This window comes from Oreochromis aureus, linkage group 4, assembly GCF_013358895.1.
Source record: "Oreochromis aureus strain Israel breed Guangdong linkage group 4, ZZ_aureus, whole genome shotgun sequence".
NCBI classification, from domain to species: Eukaryota; Metazoa; Chordata; class Actinopteri; order Cichliformes; family Cichlidae; genus Oreochromis; species Oreochromis aureus.
Window position 1 is genome coordinate 1166527 of NC_052945.1, and position 16581 is coordinate 1183107.

The 16581-nt window shown below is 40.6% G+C and overlaps 1 protein-coding gene across 1 annotated transcript; it reads left to right on the plus strand.

Moving 5' to 3' along the window:
• The first annotated feature begins 3243 nt into the window (after positions 1 to 3243).
• On the plus strand, positions 3244 to 15294 carry LOC116323279 (keratin, type I cytoskeletal 50 kDa-like). The gene is made up of 8 exons (XM_031743566.2): positions 3244 to 3815; positions 4617 to 4699; positions 5258 to 5414; positions 5498 to 5659; positions 5731 to 5856; positions 14042 to 14116; positions 14202 to 14347; positions 14947 to 15294. The coding sequence occupies exons 1-8, from the start codon at positions 3321 to 3323 to the stop codon at positions 15017 to 15019; spliced, it is 1317 nt and encodes a 438-aa protein (XP_031599426.1). The 5' UTR covers positions 3244 to 3320; the 3' UTR covers positions 15020 to 15294.
• Positions 15295 to 16581: the final 1287 nt, after the last annotated feature.

Below are 16581 nucleotides of genomic sequence, written 5' to 3' on the forward strand. Positions count from 1 at the left end.
GGTAAATTGCTGATTTTGTTGCAGTTCTTTATTCTGTAACTTGACTTCGGGGTTCATGAAAACCTCTCTGCACTGAATCATATCTGTTATTAATCTCTGTCTCTCTTCCACAGCATGTCTTTATCCTGTTTTCCTTCTCTCACCAACCGGTCGCAGCAGATGGCCCCGCCCCTCCCTGAGCCTGGTTCTGCCGGAGGTTTCTTCCTGTTAAAAGGGAGTTTTTCCTTCCCACTGTCGCCAAAGTGCTTGCTCATAGGGGGTCATATGATTGTTGGGTTTTTCTCTGTATCTATTGTTGTAGGATCTACCTTACAATATAAAGCGCCTCGAGGCGACTGTTGTTGTGATTTGGTGTTTTATAAATAAAACTGAATTGAATGAAGATAAACTTTGTGGTCTTCTTCAGCTTTTTAACTTGGAAGTTAACGATCTTGTACTGACAGGTGACTTCCACCACTATACCAATGACACGCAGCTCTGTATCCCAATAAAACCAGCTGATTTAACAAACTTCTCCTACCTTAAAAGACAGTCTGACTGATAACAAGAAAAGGATACTGAACTCATATCAAACAGAAGTTTTTATAATTGGTTCAGACTACCTGCATCCAAGCATCAAGTCCTGCAATAGCTGAGTCTAACCTCACCTTTGAGAAACATTTAAACCAGTTCACCCAGTCCTGACACTTGAATCAGTCCAGAGTTTTAGTGACACTCTGATTTCATTCATGCTTTTATTTCGTCAACATGGGAACAATTTTCCAACAGCTGTCAATCAGAAAGCATTAAGTAAACTTCAGATTGTTCACAGCGCAGCAGCCAGACTTCTTACAGGAAATAAGAGAATCTAGCATATATTTTTAAGCGCTTCAAGTCTCCAGCGTAGGCAGCACGAGATCCTCGGGTTCATAGGTATGAATATAAGGTGATCGAGCATTTGCTGCTGGACGACCTGCCTGAGGAACTCCGACTCATCTCGTCAATGTCTTTGTTTAAATTGCTGCTAAAGCCTCATTTATATTGTTCAGATTTGATATTTCTGGGGGTTTTTTACTTTTAGATTCATATGTTATTCTTACGTTGTTGGAGTCACGCTGAATCTTGTTCTTGCTTTCATGTTGCACTTCAGTCGTGTTCTGTTTTAATTGATTTTAAGTTCTAAACAAGTTTTATTTCTTTCTAGTTTGTTTTGACTGCTTTTGGTGACTTGCACAGAAAATTAACTAATTATTATTACATTTGTGGGTACTGAATGGTCCTGTGCTGGAGCTGACCTGTGCATTGAGGGCCCCACTGCCTGCCACACGCACTGGAACCTGAAGTGTGATAATCTCCTCTAACCACAGACTCCATTAAAGCTGAATTTATGGCTCAGCTGTTGGATTGCACTCACCTGCACAGGTGTACTTGATAAAGTGCTGAGTGTGTATGTTGCTTGCTGTGAGGTGGTGGCTGGGCTGAAGAGGTTAACTTCACACAGTTTATACAACAAAGAGCGTTTCTTTGTGACAAAAGAGAGTCACTAAGATGCTGCTCTCCATGACGATCCTACAAACAGACACTAAGCCGGGGGCGTTTTCCCACAGTGAGCACCTTAAATAGGACGCTGGCAGGTGATAGATGAGCACTGGGTGCCAGAGGGCATTCCAGCTGCTGCCATCATCAAACTGAAGACTCTTTGTGCTGAGTGATGGAACATGATATTCACTTCATGTTATATAAAGTTATAGCACGCAGGCCAGAGGCACCGAGGCAATCACACCTTCATACCTTTGACAGAATCTGTGTTTCTGCAGATGTGACTGTAAAGTGGTGAAAACATGGACATATTAATGCACTCTGCATGCTTTCCTCTAAAACATGTTTTTATGCGTAAAATGCTTTTCCACACATGCCCATTTCAACCCAGCTGTGTTTACTTCAATAAAGACTAGACGACAGCTTTGAAGCTGAAAAACTAGTTCATGCATTTATTACTTCCAGGCTGGACTACTGTAATTCATTATTATCAGGATGTCCTAAAAACTCCCTGAAAAGCCTTCAGTTAATCCAAAATGCTGCAGCAAGAGTCCTGACAGGGACTAGAAAGAGAGAGCAGATTTCTCCTGTTTTGGCTTCCCTTCATTGGCTTCCTGTTAAATCCAGAATTCAAAATCCTGCTCCTCACATACAAGGTCTTAAATAATCAGGCCCCATCTTATCTTAATGACCTTGTAGTACCATATCACCCTATTAGAGCACTTCGCTCTCACACTGCAGGCCTACTTGTTGTTCCTAGAGTATTTAAAAGTAGAATGGGAGGCAGAGCCTTCAGTTTTCAGGCCCCTCTTCTGTGGAACCAGCTTCCAGTTTGGATTCAGGAGACAGACACTATCTCTACTTTCAAGATTAGGCTTCAAACTTTCCTTTTTGCTAAAGCATATAGTTGTCCTTGTCCGCCTTGTCCCTGTCCGAGCGACTCGACCTCGGAGAAGCAGAAGAAAATGGATGAAATGAATATGAATTCATTCTGCTGGAAGGTTTTAAAATGAGAGTCTATGGGACTGACTCACTGCTGGAGCTTCTAGTGGACGTCAGAGGAACTGCAGGCTTAGGGAGGGGCAGCTGTGTGCGTTGATGGATGTAACGAGTGTAATGAGAAAGAAGCAAAAATTCCCCTCAAACGACGAGAGGAGAAGTTAATAATGGAGGAATGTGATCTCTGTCTCTCTGCAGATCAGCTGAGGATCTGTCAGAGCAGCCGGGTCAAGACGAAGATTTGGTCTCAGCTGCCGTCATGTTCAGACAGATAACATGGAAACATGAAGCCTCTGAGCTCTGACGTGCCTCACACGGAAAATGCCTCTCCCATTTATGTCTCATGAATCAGAATCAGAGAGACTTTATTAATCCCAGAGGGACACTGAGCGGTCACAGCAGCACACATACAACAAATACCAAGCATTCATATAAAATGAAGTGCAGAAACAGAGATATCAATAGATAAATATTGAGCTATAGGTATAAATATAAACATGAATATACATAAAAGTATAAAAGGACAAAAATATGTGTGTAAATATATGTCATGGTGTGCAAAAGTGCCGAATGAAGTCGGAGAAAAGAATTCAAACTGGAGGTAGGACATTGTGGACCCCGACCCTCCCCTCTAACCCTGCCCTCCCCAACCCTCCCCCCTAACCCTGCCCCTGTACCTGCAGTTCAGCCCACCTGAGAAGCTTTAAAAGCAGCGACCTCCTCACTCTCTCCTCACTTCTCTCCTGCTTCTTCCACCGGAGACGACAGACTCACAAGCACCTCCTCTTTTCTGCTCCATCACTATGGCTACCATGATGCTCTCACGAAGCTCCATCGGCGGAGGCTTTGGCAGCAGCCGTTCATCCAGAAGCATGAGCTCGTTCAGCGTTGCTGGAGGAGGCGGTAGTATCAGGGTCTCACAGGCCGGGAGAACCTTCGCCGCTGGCGCTGGTGGCGGCCTCGGCGGAGGAGCTGGTGCAGCTTTCAGTGCAGGTGGAGGTGGAGGATTTGCTGCAGGTGCAGGTGGAGGATTTGGTGCAGGCTTTGCTGCAGGTGGAGGATTTGGGGGTGGCTTTGGCGGAGGAGCAGGGATGGACGACAGCGTCATCGGCAACGAGAAGTTCACCATGCAGAACCTCAACGACCGTCTCGCCAACTATCTCACCAAGGTGGCGTCGCTGGAGAAGGCAAACGGCGAGCTGGAGCTGAAGATCAAGCAGTTCGTGGAGACGAAGGCTGGCCCAGCCGCCAGGGACTACAGCACCTTCTACACCACCATTGCCGAGCTGCATGCCAAGGTGAGGAAGCGGGGCAGCACGAGAGATGGTGTTCAGGGGTCTCCGCTACTATCCACATTTTAAAGTTTACATTTATGAAAACACATGTTTTATGAAAAGACGTGAAAATAAAGTTTGAAAATGTATGGAAGCTCAAAACAGCCAAGATTGCAATAACTATCTCAAGTGAACAATGTTTTGTTGTGTCTTTAACACTCATATTCAAAGTTGGAGAAAACCTACATTTGATTTTTTTTTTTTTAAACAAATCCACTCACAGTGCAGTCCCGACAGATATCTGCACTGCTGGTGTTTCATTCATACTTTTACAGTTTTAAAAAAAGCACTCAAACCTTCTGGTGACTTCAAGAAAGAATAGAAAACCTTTGTAATTGCAGCAGCTTTTGACTTCCATAGGGAAGAGGGCCGAGAGGCTGGAAATAGAAGAGTACTGTTAGTAATGTGGTGTGAGGCTCCCAGTGAGTGGATGGAAATCTCAGGTGAACCACACCTGTGTGAGAGTGCTCTGGGTGAAGCAGCCACGCCCTTCAAGACTGATGTCACCTGTAAACCAGTCACTTGTTTTTGGTCTTCGTTTAGCTCCAAGAGGAAACACGAGCTTTGGTTTTTCACATAAAAGCAGCTGCTGCGACTGATGGGCGTGGCACGGCATGAGGAGATCTCATTGGCTTTGTTGTTGTTCTCTGTAATGTTTGATTTATTAACCCTTCTTTACTAAATGACATCATCTGATTAGCATTATTGATAATCTACGCTTGATTGGTTGATTTCCCTTTTTTGTGGCTCTGTGCTGGTTTTCAGATCCAGGATGCCATCATCGCCAAAGGTACCGTCATGTTGAGCATCGACAATGCCCGGCTCGCATCAGACGACTTCAGGTTGAAGTCAGTGGCTCCTTTTTTTTTTCTCTTTTATTTACCTTTTAGTTCTCTTCCTGTTTTCTTCTGACAGAATAATCGTGCTCTGCAATAGATGTCCTGACAGTGAAAACCTCTCTTCAGCCCCCTCTGCTGTCTGCTGGTAGAAAAACATCAAGAACAGACAAACTCCTCAGTCTGATTTTTTGATTTTCTCTCATCCAGAAAAATCCCCCAAACATCATCTGGCAAGAGCAAAAATTAGACTTGGTATATAGATTAGATAAACATGAGAACTCTTTGGAGCTCATTTGTTAGAATTTAAAGATGATTTTAGCAGCTGTTTCTCAGAAAGTCTAAGATTCACTTCTCTTTATTAAAGTTTATTTGAACATTTAACTGTTTAATCCATAGAAACGAGCCTCAAGATTACTAAAAGAAAAAAAATAGTGTTGAATAGAATTCTGGTTTTTGTCTCGAAATCAGCACAAACACCAAATGCTGATAAAAGTTGTTCACAGAATTGTTGTTTTGATTTTATTCATCAGAACTAACCCATAATTTTCTGTGTCTTTAACTTAACAGGTACGAGAACGAGCTGGGGATGCGTCAGTCGGTCGAGGCCGACATCGCCGGGCTGAAGGCGTTGTTGGGAGAGGTGGACGTGGCCAAGACTGACCTGAACATGCAGATCGAAGCCCTGAAGGACGATCTGGCAAGCATGAAGAAGAACCACGAGGAGGTAAGCAGATCCGTCTCACACGCAATGTTGAAACATGCAAGTGCCCATACTGGTATCCTTAGCTTCGCCTCCCCGTCCTTTAGGACCTGGTGTCCATGCGCTCTCAGATGAGCGGTCAGGTGAATGTGGAGGTGGACGCTGCTCCTCAGCAGGACCTCAACAAAGTCATGGAGGAGATCAGAGAGCACTACGAAACTGTCGCCGCCAAAGCGCTCAAAGAAGCAGAGGGCTGGTTCCAGGCCAAGGTACGTCAGCTTTCAACAGAAACCTGCAGCAGCTTGTTTTTGTTCACTACTTCCTCTTCTTCTTCTTTAAGTCGGAGGTCCTCACCAAGGAGGTGGCAGCCACAGAAATGACACTGAAGACATCAACCGTGGAAGTGAAGGAAGTGAAGAGTCAGCTTCAGGCTCTGGAGATTGAGCTCCAGTCTCAGCTCAGCATGGTGAGACGAACCGTTTAACTCATAATTACATCAATACATTTTTAATAATAACTTTATCTAATGAGAGCAACTTATTAAAAATGTCAAACGGTTGTCCATTTTTATTTTTCAATACCGAACTATCATAAAACACATAAGTACATATAGAAATAATAATCTTTTTCTATTTCTTTTTTATAGCATACACAAAACATAAATGAGATGAATACCTATATACATGAATACCCCCCACTCTCTCCCAATAATGAAAAGATAAATATTTTACAGAGAAAATGAATTACCCCCCCCCCAAAAAAAGAGAAAAAAAAAAGAAAAAAAAACCCAACAATAAAATATTAATGCATTTCCTTATAGTTTAATATTAACATTAACATCTGCTAGCCTCCTAAAATAAGGTCTTAACATTAATCAATATTAATATAAATCTTAACCAACAATAGTAACAATATTTATGTTAGTGATTACTTGCTCTTCGTCGAAACCAATTAATAATGCTGGGATATCTTTTTAAATAGAGTATTTTTATAAGGTAAAACAACCACTGCCAGGAATAGCAGAAATATTTGTACATCGTCCTATGGTGGATTACAGAGAGATATCTCGTGCTGGTACCTTTTCTAAGTATTTAAGTAATGGTTTCCAGTAAGTAAAAAATCTATCAGATGAGCCTCTGATGGAGAATTTTATCTTCTCCAATTTTAAGAGTCCTAAGATATCCTGTAGCCAGACTTTAATTAATGGTGGGTGAGATGATTTCCACAACAACAAAATTCTTTTTCTAGCAATGAGAGAAGCAAAGGCAATAATGTTATTTTGAATAGCTGTAGTTTGAAGGTTGTTTGGTGGTTTGCCGAATATAGCAATATGTGGAGTCGGAGTCAATTTTATACTCAATATATCCGAGATTATTTTGAAGAATTGATGCCAAAATTCAGATAGCCTAGGGCACGCCCAGAACATATGGGTAAGATTGCAAGGTATTTGTGAGCATCTGTTACACTTATCATCAAATTTATCTGGGTATAATTTTGACAGTTTTTCTTTACTGTAGTGTAATCTGTGGAAAACTTTAAATTGTATTAATGAAAGTCTGGCACAGCTAGAAGATGAGTTAATGGCCCTTACCGCTCCCTTCCAGAACAACTCAGAAAAACTTATATGAAGTTCTGACTCCCATTTCATCTTGGTCCTGTATAAAAGAGATTCACTAGGTGAAAAAGTTAGTTTATAAAGGTAAGAAATATGACCCTTTACCAAAGTTTTGGCTCTGAGAACCAAATCTATTCCACTGGAAGTTGGGATTTGTGGGAATAAGGTTGAACATTTCTTTGCAAAGTTTCGCAACTGGAAGTACCGAAACAAATCAGATTTATTAAGATTAAAGTGAGTAACTAATTCATTAAAACTTGCAAAACATCGTTTACGTATAAGTCACCTAGAGTACCAAGTCCTTTATGTTCTAAAACAGAGAATCTTAAGTCCATCTTGCTGGCACAAATAAGTGATTGTTGCAGATCGGGGTTGCAAGAGGGAGGCTAAGCCAACCAAAGTGGCGTCTTATTTGTGACCAAATTTTTAATGTTTCGGTGACAACTGGATTGGAAGACCGGCTTAGTAGGGATGATTGTGAGGTATCACATGCTAAAGCACGTAATGACGAGGAACAGGAGGCCGCTTCACTCTGGCACCAATTAATATGGGGAGACGTACACCACAATAATATATTATACATATTGGATGCCCAATAATACCCAATTAAATTAGGCAGTCCTAATCCTCCAGCTGATCTATCCCTATAAAGAAGCAAGCGACTAGCCCTTGGACGTTTATCGCCCAAATGAATGATGATATAGCGTCATTTATAGCTCTGAAAAATGATTTAGGCAGATAAATAGGCAAACTTTGAAATACATATAGATATCTAGATAATACATTCATTTTAATAATTTGGATCCTACCAGCTAAAGACAGCGGTAGGTAGTTCCATCTTTGGAGGTCAGACTTAACTTTCATTGTAAGTAAAGTAATATTCTGTTCCGCATTAATCTCAGAGATCGTGAGATTGCAATTCCAAGATATTTAAACCCGAATTAGCCATTTTAAAGGGTATAGTTGATGTAGGTATCTCCGCAGCCATTTGATTGACTGGAAAGTGTTCGCTTTTGGAGATGTTAAGCTTATATCCTGATAAATGTCCGAAAGAATCTAATACTGATAAAATGTGTGGGATATTTAGTAGAGGATCATTCACATAAAGAAGCAAATCATCTGCATAGAGCGACACTTTATGTTTTATACCCCATCTATCAATCCCTCCTAATCCTTTCACCTTTTTAAAGCTACTGAGAGTGGTTCAATCACTAATGCAAATAATAACGGGAGAGTGGGCACCCTGTCTTGTCCCCGAGAAAGTGGAAATGGAGTGGAACGCTGATTATTTGTACAGACAGAGGCGCAAGGAGAAGAGTAGAGTAATTTGACCCATGAAACAAAATTATTATTAAAACCAAATTTTCTTAAAGAGAAAGAGAAATGCCCATTCCACTCTATCGAAGGCTTTCTCGGCGTCAAGAGATATTATGGCTTCTGGAACGTTAGTGGATGATGGAGAGAATAACACCAAGAAGTCTTCTTATGTTAGAGTATGAACGTTTTCCTTTTATAAATCCCGTCTGGTCCTCTGAAATAATTGAGGGCATAATCGATTCTAGTCGTCGGGCTAGGATTTTTGCAAGAATTTTAATGTCTACTGGGAGGAGTGATATTGGCCGATAGGATGTGCAGCTCAGTGGGTCTCTGCCTTTTTTAAAAATTAAGGAAATAGTGGCTTGCATGAGTGTAGGTGGCAGAGTTCCTTGTTCGAACGAATAATTAAACATTTCCAGTAGAAGTGGGGCTAACTGATCTGAGAAAACTTTATAAAACTCGACCGGGTAGCCATCCGGACCTGGCGATTTACCGCTATTCATTGATTGTATTGAATCTTTAATTTCTGAAATTGTAATAGGGGCGTCTAACTTTAAGTTATTTTCAGATGAAACTTTAGGTAGATCCAATTTTTCAAAAAAAGAGTTTAATTGACTTTCATCTATGAAAGATTCTGATTTATAAAGTTGAACAAAGAAAGATCTGAAAGTATCATTAATTTTATCTGGATCTGAAGATACTGAGCCTAAATCATCAGTAATCTGTATAATTTGATTTGACGCGGTTTTAGTCTTCAGTTGCTGTGCCAGGAGACGGCCAGCTTTATCACCATGTTCATATACTAACCCTCGAGAATGGAGGAGAAGTTGTTCAGCTTCTGAAGTAAGAAGAATGTCTAGTTCTGTTTGAAGTCTTATTCTCTCTTTATAAAGATCAGGTGTATTTGTAAGAGAGATAGAATTGTCTATCTCTTTTATGGCCTTCTCCAACTCTTTCTGCTGTGATCTACGTATTTTATTAGAATAAGATGTAAAAGAGATAATTTTACCTCTAATATAGGCTTTTAAAGTGTCCCATAGGATGGATGGGGAAGTTTCATTATTTTCATTAGTTTCACAAAAAAAAGTAATCGACTCAGAAATGTATTTACAAAAGTTGGTCTCCGCCAGCAAGAGAGGATTTAGCTTCCAATATCTAAATCTCTTTGGCTTCATTGTAAAATGAAGATCTAATACTACTGTGGCATGATCTGATACCGTTATTGGTAGATACTGAGTAGATACAATCTCAGAAATAAGCTTTTTATCTATCAGAAAATAATCTATTCGCGAAAATGTACGATGCACATGAGAAAAAAAAGAGTATTGTTTTACAGTTGGATGAGCGAAACGCCATGGGTCAACAAAGCCGTATTGGTTCATAAATGTAACAAAAGCCTGGGACATTTTCGACGCAGATGAACGAGGGTTAGATTTATCTAATGATGGATCAATAACACAGTTCATATCTCCTCCCATTATTAAAAGGTGAGAATTTAAATTTGGAATAGTAGCAAACAGTGAGGACACAAATTCATGGTCGTCCCAATTAGGAGCGTAAACTGAAATTAAGATAACCTGTCTTCCATATAGCTTGCCTGTGATGATGACATATCGACCATTTGAGTCTGTAATTACTTTATCCGTAGTAAAATTTGTATTTTTCCGAATTAATATTGCTGTGCCCCTTGTCTTTATATTAAAATTAGAATGAAAAATTTTATCAATCCATGATCTATTTAATTTCTTGTGATCAGAATTACATAAATGTGTTTCTTGAAGAAACATTATATCAGCGTTTAAATCTTTAATGTGCGTCATAACTTTCGTACGTTTTATTGTGGCATTTAACCCTCCAGTATTTAGTGAAATTATCCTCACAGCCTGTCCACCAGTAATTTCCCCTTTGGTTACAGTGGCCATTGTTCAATGTCTAGCAGTCGTGTTATCGTATCAGTCTCGACGAGCAAGCAACCACAAGTAATTATAGTCTTCTGAGCAAAAATTACACAATGGAAATAAAAAATAAGTACACACATGACATTGAAATTAAAATAAACAAAATTATATAAAAATGAAAATATTTCCTTAAACATCAACCCTAGTCCCCAAATGTCGTACTTCCCTTTCTCCATCTCCTTTCCTCTCCTTTACCCGTCTCAGCTTTACAGCTCTTTAACAAAACAACTAAACCTCCCATATTAACGAATGTAGACAGTCCAGACATACACACTCACACACACACACACACACACACACACACATATACATATATATGCACACATATATACATATGTATACATATACACATACATACATATACACACATACACTGAAAAAGTTTAAAGTTAAAAAAAAAAAAAAAAAAAAAAAAAAAAAAATACCTCGCAGGGATTTAATCACCCAAAACTAAACTTACATTAATCTGAAAAAGTTAGCCTCTATTACTTTATAACTTTTTATTTTAATTCTATAATACATTTCCAGGCCTTAATCTCGAGTAAGAGGTATAATGTAAAATAAATTACAACATTTTATACAGTCCTAAGTTAATTTGACATAAAAAATTACTTCTGAATCAATTGGGACAGTCCCAGATCAGAATAAGTGAAAATAAAAAATAACACTGCCTTTAGGCTGATGAATTTACATCAGTCAAAAATTCTGAATTTTTAAACTAAACCAAATAACAAATATCGCAACTGTCCTCAGGATAACAATAGACGGTGAGTCTTGACGGGCTCCCGCCTCCGTTTAACGACTTACCGGGACAGAATCAATTCCTCTTATTAGAAAGGTAATAGGCGTTACTCACATTAGCCTTAAAAAAAAAAAAAAAAAAACAGCATTAAGGTTTTAAAGTTTGTTAAACAGGTCCCGGGGTTTGTTGATATTTTCCCACGAAAGAAGTGGCTTCCTCAGGTGATGAAAATCTCTTCTTCTCGCCGCTCTCCAGAGTAATTTGTAAACGAGCTGGGAAGCGAAGCGTTGGCCGTAAGGCTAAGTTGTAGAGGTCAGCCATCACCGATCGGTACTTAGCTCGTTCCTCAGCGACTTCAGGCGTATAGTCCTCAAAGATCTGAACTGGTGACCCGCGGTAATGGAGCTTGCCTCGTTGTTTACGAGCCTCTCGAATTATCAGCTCTTTGGTCTGATACCGATGAAGACGGATTATTACCGGTCTAGGTCGAGCACCAGATTGTGGTTTAGCGACCAGTGTCCTATGGGCTCGATCCAGTTCAGGGGGGGACTAAAGAATTTGATCACCTAGTACTTCAACCAGAAAGTCAGCAAAGAAGCTTGTAGGTCTAGGTCCTTCTATTGACTCCGGGAGACCAATTATCCTGATATTGTTTCTGCGGCTACGGCTTTCTAGATCAATGGTCTTGGCTTTTAACTTAGTATTACTTTCTGCCAGTGCTACACACCTCTCCTCCAGGGCTTGAAGTCGTTGCTCTTGTAGTTCAGCGTGGGATTCCAGCAAATTCATTCGCTGACCATGTTCTGTAATCGTTGTTTGTATCTTATCAAGCCTTGCTTCTAGGGTCGCGAATGAAGTTTTAAAGTCAGCTGAGATGCTGGCTCTATGCTCTTCTAGCATGTTGGCTATGCTAGTCAACGCCGTACTATCCACTGTCAGAGAGGTAGCAGCGTCATCTTCATTATCTGTCATTGTAGTCGCCTTTTTCTTCCTTGGCATTCGTAAAAATGTGTTTGGGTTTCAAAAAATAAACTTTTTCAGTATTGGTGAGGTTCAATCTTCTGAGAAAATATAAACTTTTAAACTTGCTGCTGCGGAGAGCTGAGATGGCGCTGCCTTCACATGCTTCACCAAAAAAAAGAAAAAATGTCAAACGGTTAATGATGAGCTTGAATATCAGTGGTCCAAGCATTGAGCCCTGAGGAACTCCATCCCTCTGAGGGTTTACTTACCGTATTTTCTGCACAATAAGGCGCACTTAAAATCCTTTAATTTTCTCAAAACTTGACAGTGTGCCTTATAATCCGGTGCACCTTATGTATGAATTCTGGTTGTGCTTACTGACCTCGAACCGATTTTACGTGGTACACGGCGCTCAAAAATCTGTCAAAAATGTTTGAGTACGACTTTGGTAAGCTACGAAGCCGCACCGCTTGATGGATTGTTGGAGCACTACGGCTAGGAGCCTCGCGGAGTAATCTGGGTCCTAAACTCCGTCCGCTTCAGGTCCCAAAGTCAAACGAACACTGCGGCATCACTGAGAGTTAAAAACTGTCTAAATTCTTTCATCTGTAATAAAATGATCACGTCGCTGCTTTACCAGGTGTAACAATTAAGTTTAACATCCAGGGATCCATGAAAACAGGATTTAAGATAAGATAAGATAACCTTTATTAGTCCCACACGTGGGAAATTTGTTTTGTCATAGCAGGAAGTGGACAGTGCAAAAGTTATGAAGCAAAAATTAGAATAAAATAAAATAAGAATAAATACAGTACACAACTGTACAGAATAGAATAAAATAAAATACTATATACAGTAGAATAAAATAGAATAAAATATACAATAAGATAAAAATAGAATACAAATGCTTTATACAACTGAGTAAAAATACAAATTTATTAAATTTAACGGAGTTAGAAGTTAGCAGGAAGTTTGTAGGGTTACTGAAGTTGGGCTAGCTGGTATATAATGATGTGCTATGTGATCACTAGCGACTATGTTACTATGTTACCATACTCACCATAAAAACAGTTAAGTTGGACGATGAACGCTAACTTATGCAATTGCAACAAATGCAATCGCATGACAGGATGCTGTAAACGGACCAAACTTCAGTCAGGAGAACAATTAAGATAATCCATCCACAATACGAGGTTAGTCATTAATATACTGCAACAACATGGGAATAGAGCAGCTGCCAGAGAATTCAGCACTACTGAATCAATGCAAAAAGAATGAGTTCAGTAAAATTTGACTTATCTGACTGTTTTATTTCGCTTAACGCACCTTATAATCCAGTGCGCCTTATGGTCTGAAAAATATGGTAAATCAGTGTTAATTTTCAGATTTTAAAACACAAGTGCAAAAAGTTAAATGCTAATAGCAACCTAAATACACCACAGTCACATGACTTCAACATCACCACTGCTAAGCTTCTTTGTTTTCCATGATGAAGTTTGTCTGATTTAGCTGCTTGTTAGCAAACACCTTTAACACTCATCAAAGCTTCAAAATTCATGAGTTTATGTTCAAGAACAAAAGAAGAGGGGCTGACAAAGGACACCTTTACAGGGTTTTGTAGTGTTAGCTAGATTGCAGCTGATCCATATGAGCAGGTAACATAGTGTTAGCTAACATTAACCAGAGGAAAGCCAGCTTGGGGTAGGTTCTGATCCCTGAAAATAAACGAGAATACAGCAGCCACTAGTCTTACTAATCTTAGTGCTGGAGGCTGCTGGACAGAGGGAGTTAGAAGAGGCCACAGATGGGACTTCATTCAAAATGTCAAAGGACAAAGTCAAAGAACAGGAATTGCAAGAGTACTAAGTTCTGGATTTTAGAAAATCCTGCCTCGGGAGTAACATCAGGCTGGTTCAGTTACATCTTCATATCGTGGCCTCGTTTTCTCTGATTCCTAAAATCCTGAGTCGTAGAGAGGTGGCTGAATTGTAGCCCAGTGTCATGACCTCATCCACAGGTAGAGGGTTCTGCCTCTGACCGGCTCGTGTTTTTACAGAAAATGTCCCTTGAAGCCCAGCTCGCCGAAGTCCAGAGCAGCTACGGCATGAAGATGGAAGGATTCCAGATGAGGGTGAGTCCTGCTTTCATGGGGTCGCATCCAAATGTTCCGTCAGCCGCTTTCAGCTTTTACACTCACACCTGGTTCACCTGTGCAGGTGAGCAGTCTGGAGGAGCAGCTGGTGCAGCTCAGAGCAGACCTGGAGAGGCAGGGACAGGAGTACCAGATTCTGCTGGACATCAAGACCAGACTAGAGCTGGAGATCGCCGAGTACAGGAGGCTGCTGGACGGAGAGGGAGGCGGGTAAGAGGAGCTCACCAGGACAGCCTCAGCTCTCTGTGGCCCCTGCTCTCTCCTCTTTCTCCTTACAGAGGTTACTTGGAAAACTAAAATATGCAGAGGAAATATCCTGAGTTTTAGTGTTACCATCTGCTGCTAACATTAGTTCAATCTGGAAAGTCCCGATTAATGTACCTTTAATTGTACATTGTGTAATTCCCCTCTGTAAAATGTAAGTAAACTGTTTGCCACAAAGTTTCCTGAAGATGCGGAATTTAAGCTTTTCGTTAGCATTGAAGAAAAAGAGTGTTTATCTAAGGAGCCTGAAAGTGTCCAGACTCAGATTGCTCACATTAATGTTCCTCTTCCTCTCATGCTGGTAACACGAAGTTGCACTGCCTCTTTGTGCCCTCTTGTGGTGCAAACTGGCATTACACCAAAGCATGGTATGGTAGTCATTTTTAACTTCAGTTTGTAGATGTTTCGGCTTCAGCTCATTTTGGTTTTAAACAGATGTTGGGAACTCGGGAATTGCACTACAGCCCCTACCTGTAAACATGCGTGAGCGGGTTCTGCCTTTCAGACGAGCATCTCTGACCAGCTTTGCCTCATTTCCCACGCAGATCTTCGCTCTCTTCTTCTACCTCCACCACAACCAAAACAGTCATCACCAAGGTTGTGGAGGAAACCATCTGAGGCCAATCACGTGTCTGTCTGCCCGGGGCTGGAGTCGGATTTCCACCTTTCTTCACCTTTCTGCATGCCGGATGAGCGTACACCTCCACCTGAAGATCGCTTGTCACCTTCACATCACACCAGTTTTCTGCTTCACAGGAAACCACAGCTGGTTTAAAGCTGGAGGGTTTGTGAAGGGAAGCATTTTCTTGGCTTATGATGGTGAAACTTTACTGCCGTGCCTGCAGGTCTTCTGTGTACCGCTTCAACAAATAAAACGCAACAAAACCGCAAAAGTGTCTGAAATTAATGTCTGCGCTCACAAACTTCTGTGTTACTCAAACGAAACGGCTTTACTCTCAAATATTAACCAAAGGCAGTAAAAAATATTTTAAAACACACCTTCACATCCTTTTCACCTCGTAGCAACTGTTTTTTCTGCTTCATGAACTGAAATTCAAAACAGATCCATCTTTGCACCAGCTGTTAAGGAAATCGATCAACAGTAAGATGAATTCTAAAAACTTTGAAAATAAAAGGTCCCAAACTACTCCAGCTTATTATTCACAATCATCCACATTTTTATTGTACAGCTCTTACTCTGAAAAGTTGGATACCTGTAGGATGTTTCAAAAACTAGTTCTCAACATGTTTCTGCAGACTGGGCGTCAGACCAAATAGCAGCAGCTCATACCTGCAGTTCCTCTAGTGTCCAGTGGAGGCAGCAGTGAGTTGCTATAGACTCCCATGTTAAAGCTCTCCAGCAGAAACAAACGTGTTTCCATACAAACTGTTTGGTCGCTATAGATAAACCCCCCCTTCTTCATGACTCTGTGAGGACGGCAGACTTCCTGTTTCTGAAAACAAGTCGACACATTCCAGCAGAAACAGACGGAAACTCCAACACATGTCATTAGTTTCTTTATTAACTTTCTTCCAGTACAAGATGCTCAATCGCCTCCACCTTCTGTTTCTCTTTTTCTAACTTTTAACTTTTATTTTGTAGGAATGACATAATCAATAGATTTGTACACAGTGAGCGATCTAGATGGGAGGGGGGGAGGGGGGGGCTCCTTTGTGCTGATGATGAGTTTTGGTCCTCTGGAGCCCAACGACGCAAAAACTGACTTTAACAAATTATTAAAATAACAATGATAATAATAATAATAATAATAATAACAATAATAATGAACCATCATGTGATTATCATCAGCAACAAAAAGACGCCTGGCGTGTCCCGATCAATCAATACTGCTCAATAAAAACGTGGAAAAGATCAAAGACTTTAACAGTACATCCACATCCTGTGAGTACCCACACCTGCAAGTGAAATACTAGTAAACTGGCAGGAAGTACTCTCACCTGAGGTTAAGTACTTTGACTGCCGAAAACACAAATGGATGAACCTGAAGAGGTTGGACCCCGTTCACCGAGAAATGCGACGTTTCTTCTTTTCACGTCATAAAACCTACAATGCTGTAACAGAGTTGGTCCAAGGTCAGATTCACGCAAGCTCGCAGACACGAACATCGTACAGTTATGAGAATACTGAAGGCTCTGTTAGGGGCTTCACGTTGCAGCTG

What these genes read in the sequence shown, in the direction of transcription:
- LOC116323279 (XM_031743566.2), top strand. Translation starts at nt 3,321, where the DNA reads ATGGCTACCATGATGCTCTCACGAAGCTCCATCGGCGGAGGCTTTGGC. An exon ending in AGGGCTGGTTCCAGGCCAAG is followed by an intron (nt 5,660 to 5,730) that starts GTACGTCAGCTT and finishes TTCTTCTTTAAG; the next exon opens with TCGGAGGTCCTCACCAAGGA. An exon ending in TCCAGTCTCAGCTCAGCATG is followed by an intron (nt 5,857 to 14,041) that starts GTGAGACGAACC and finishes GTGTTTTTACAG; the next exon opens with AAAATGTCCCTTGAAGCCCA.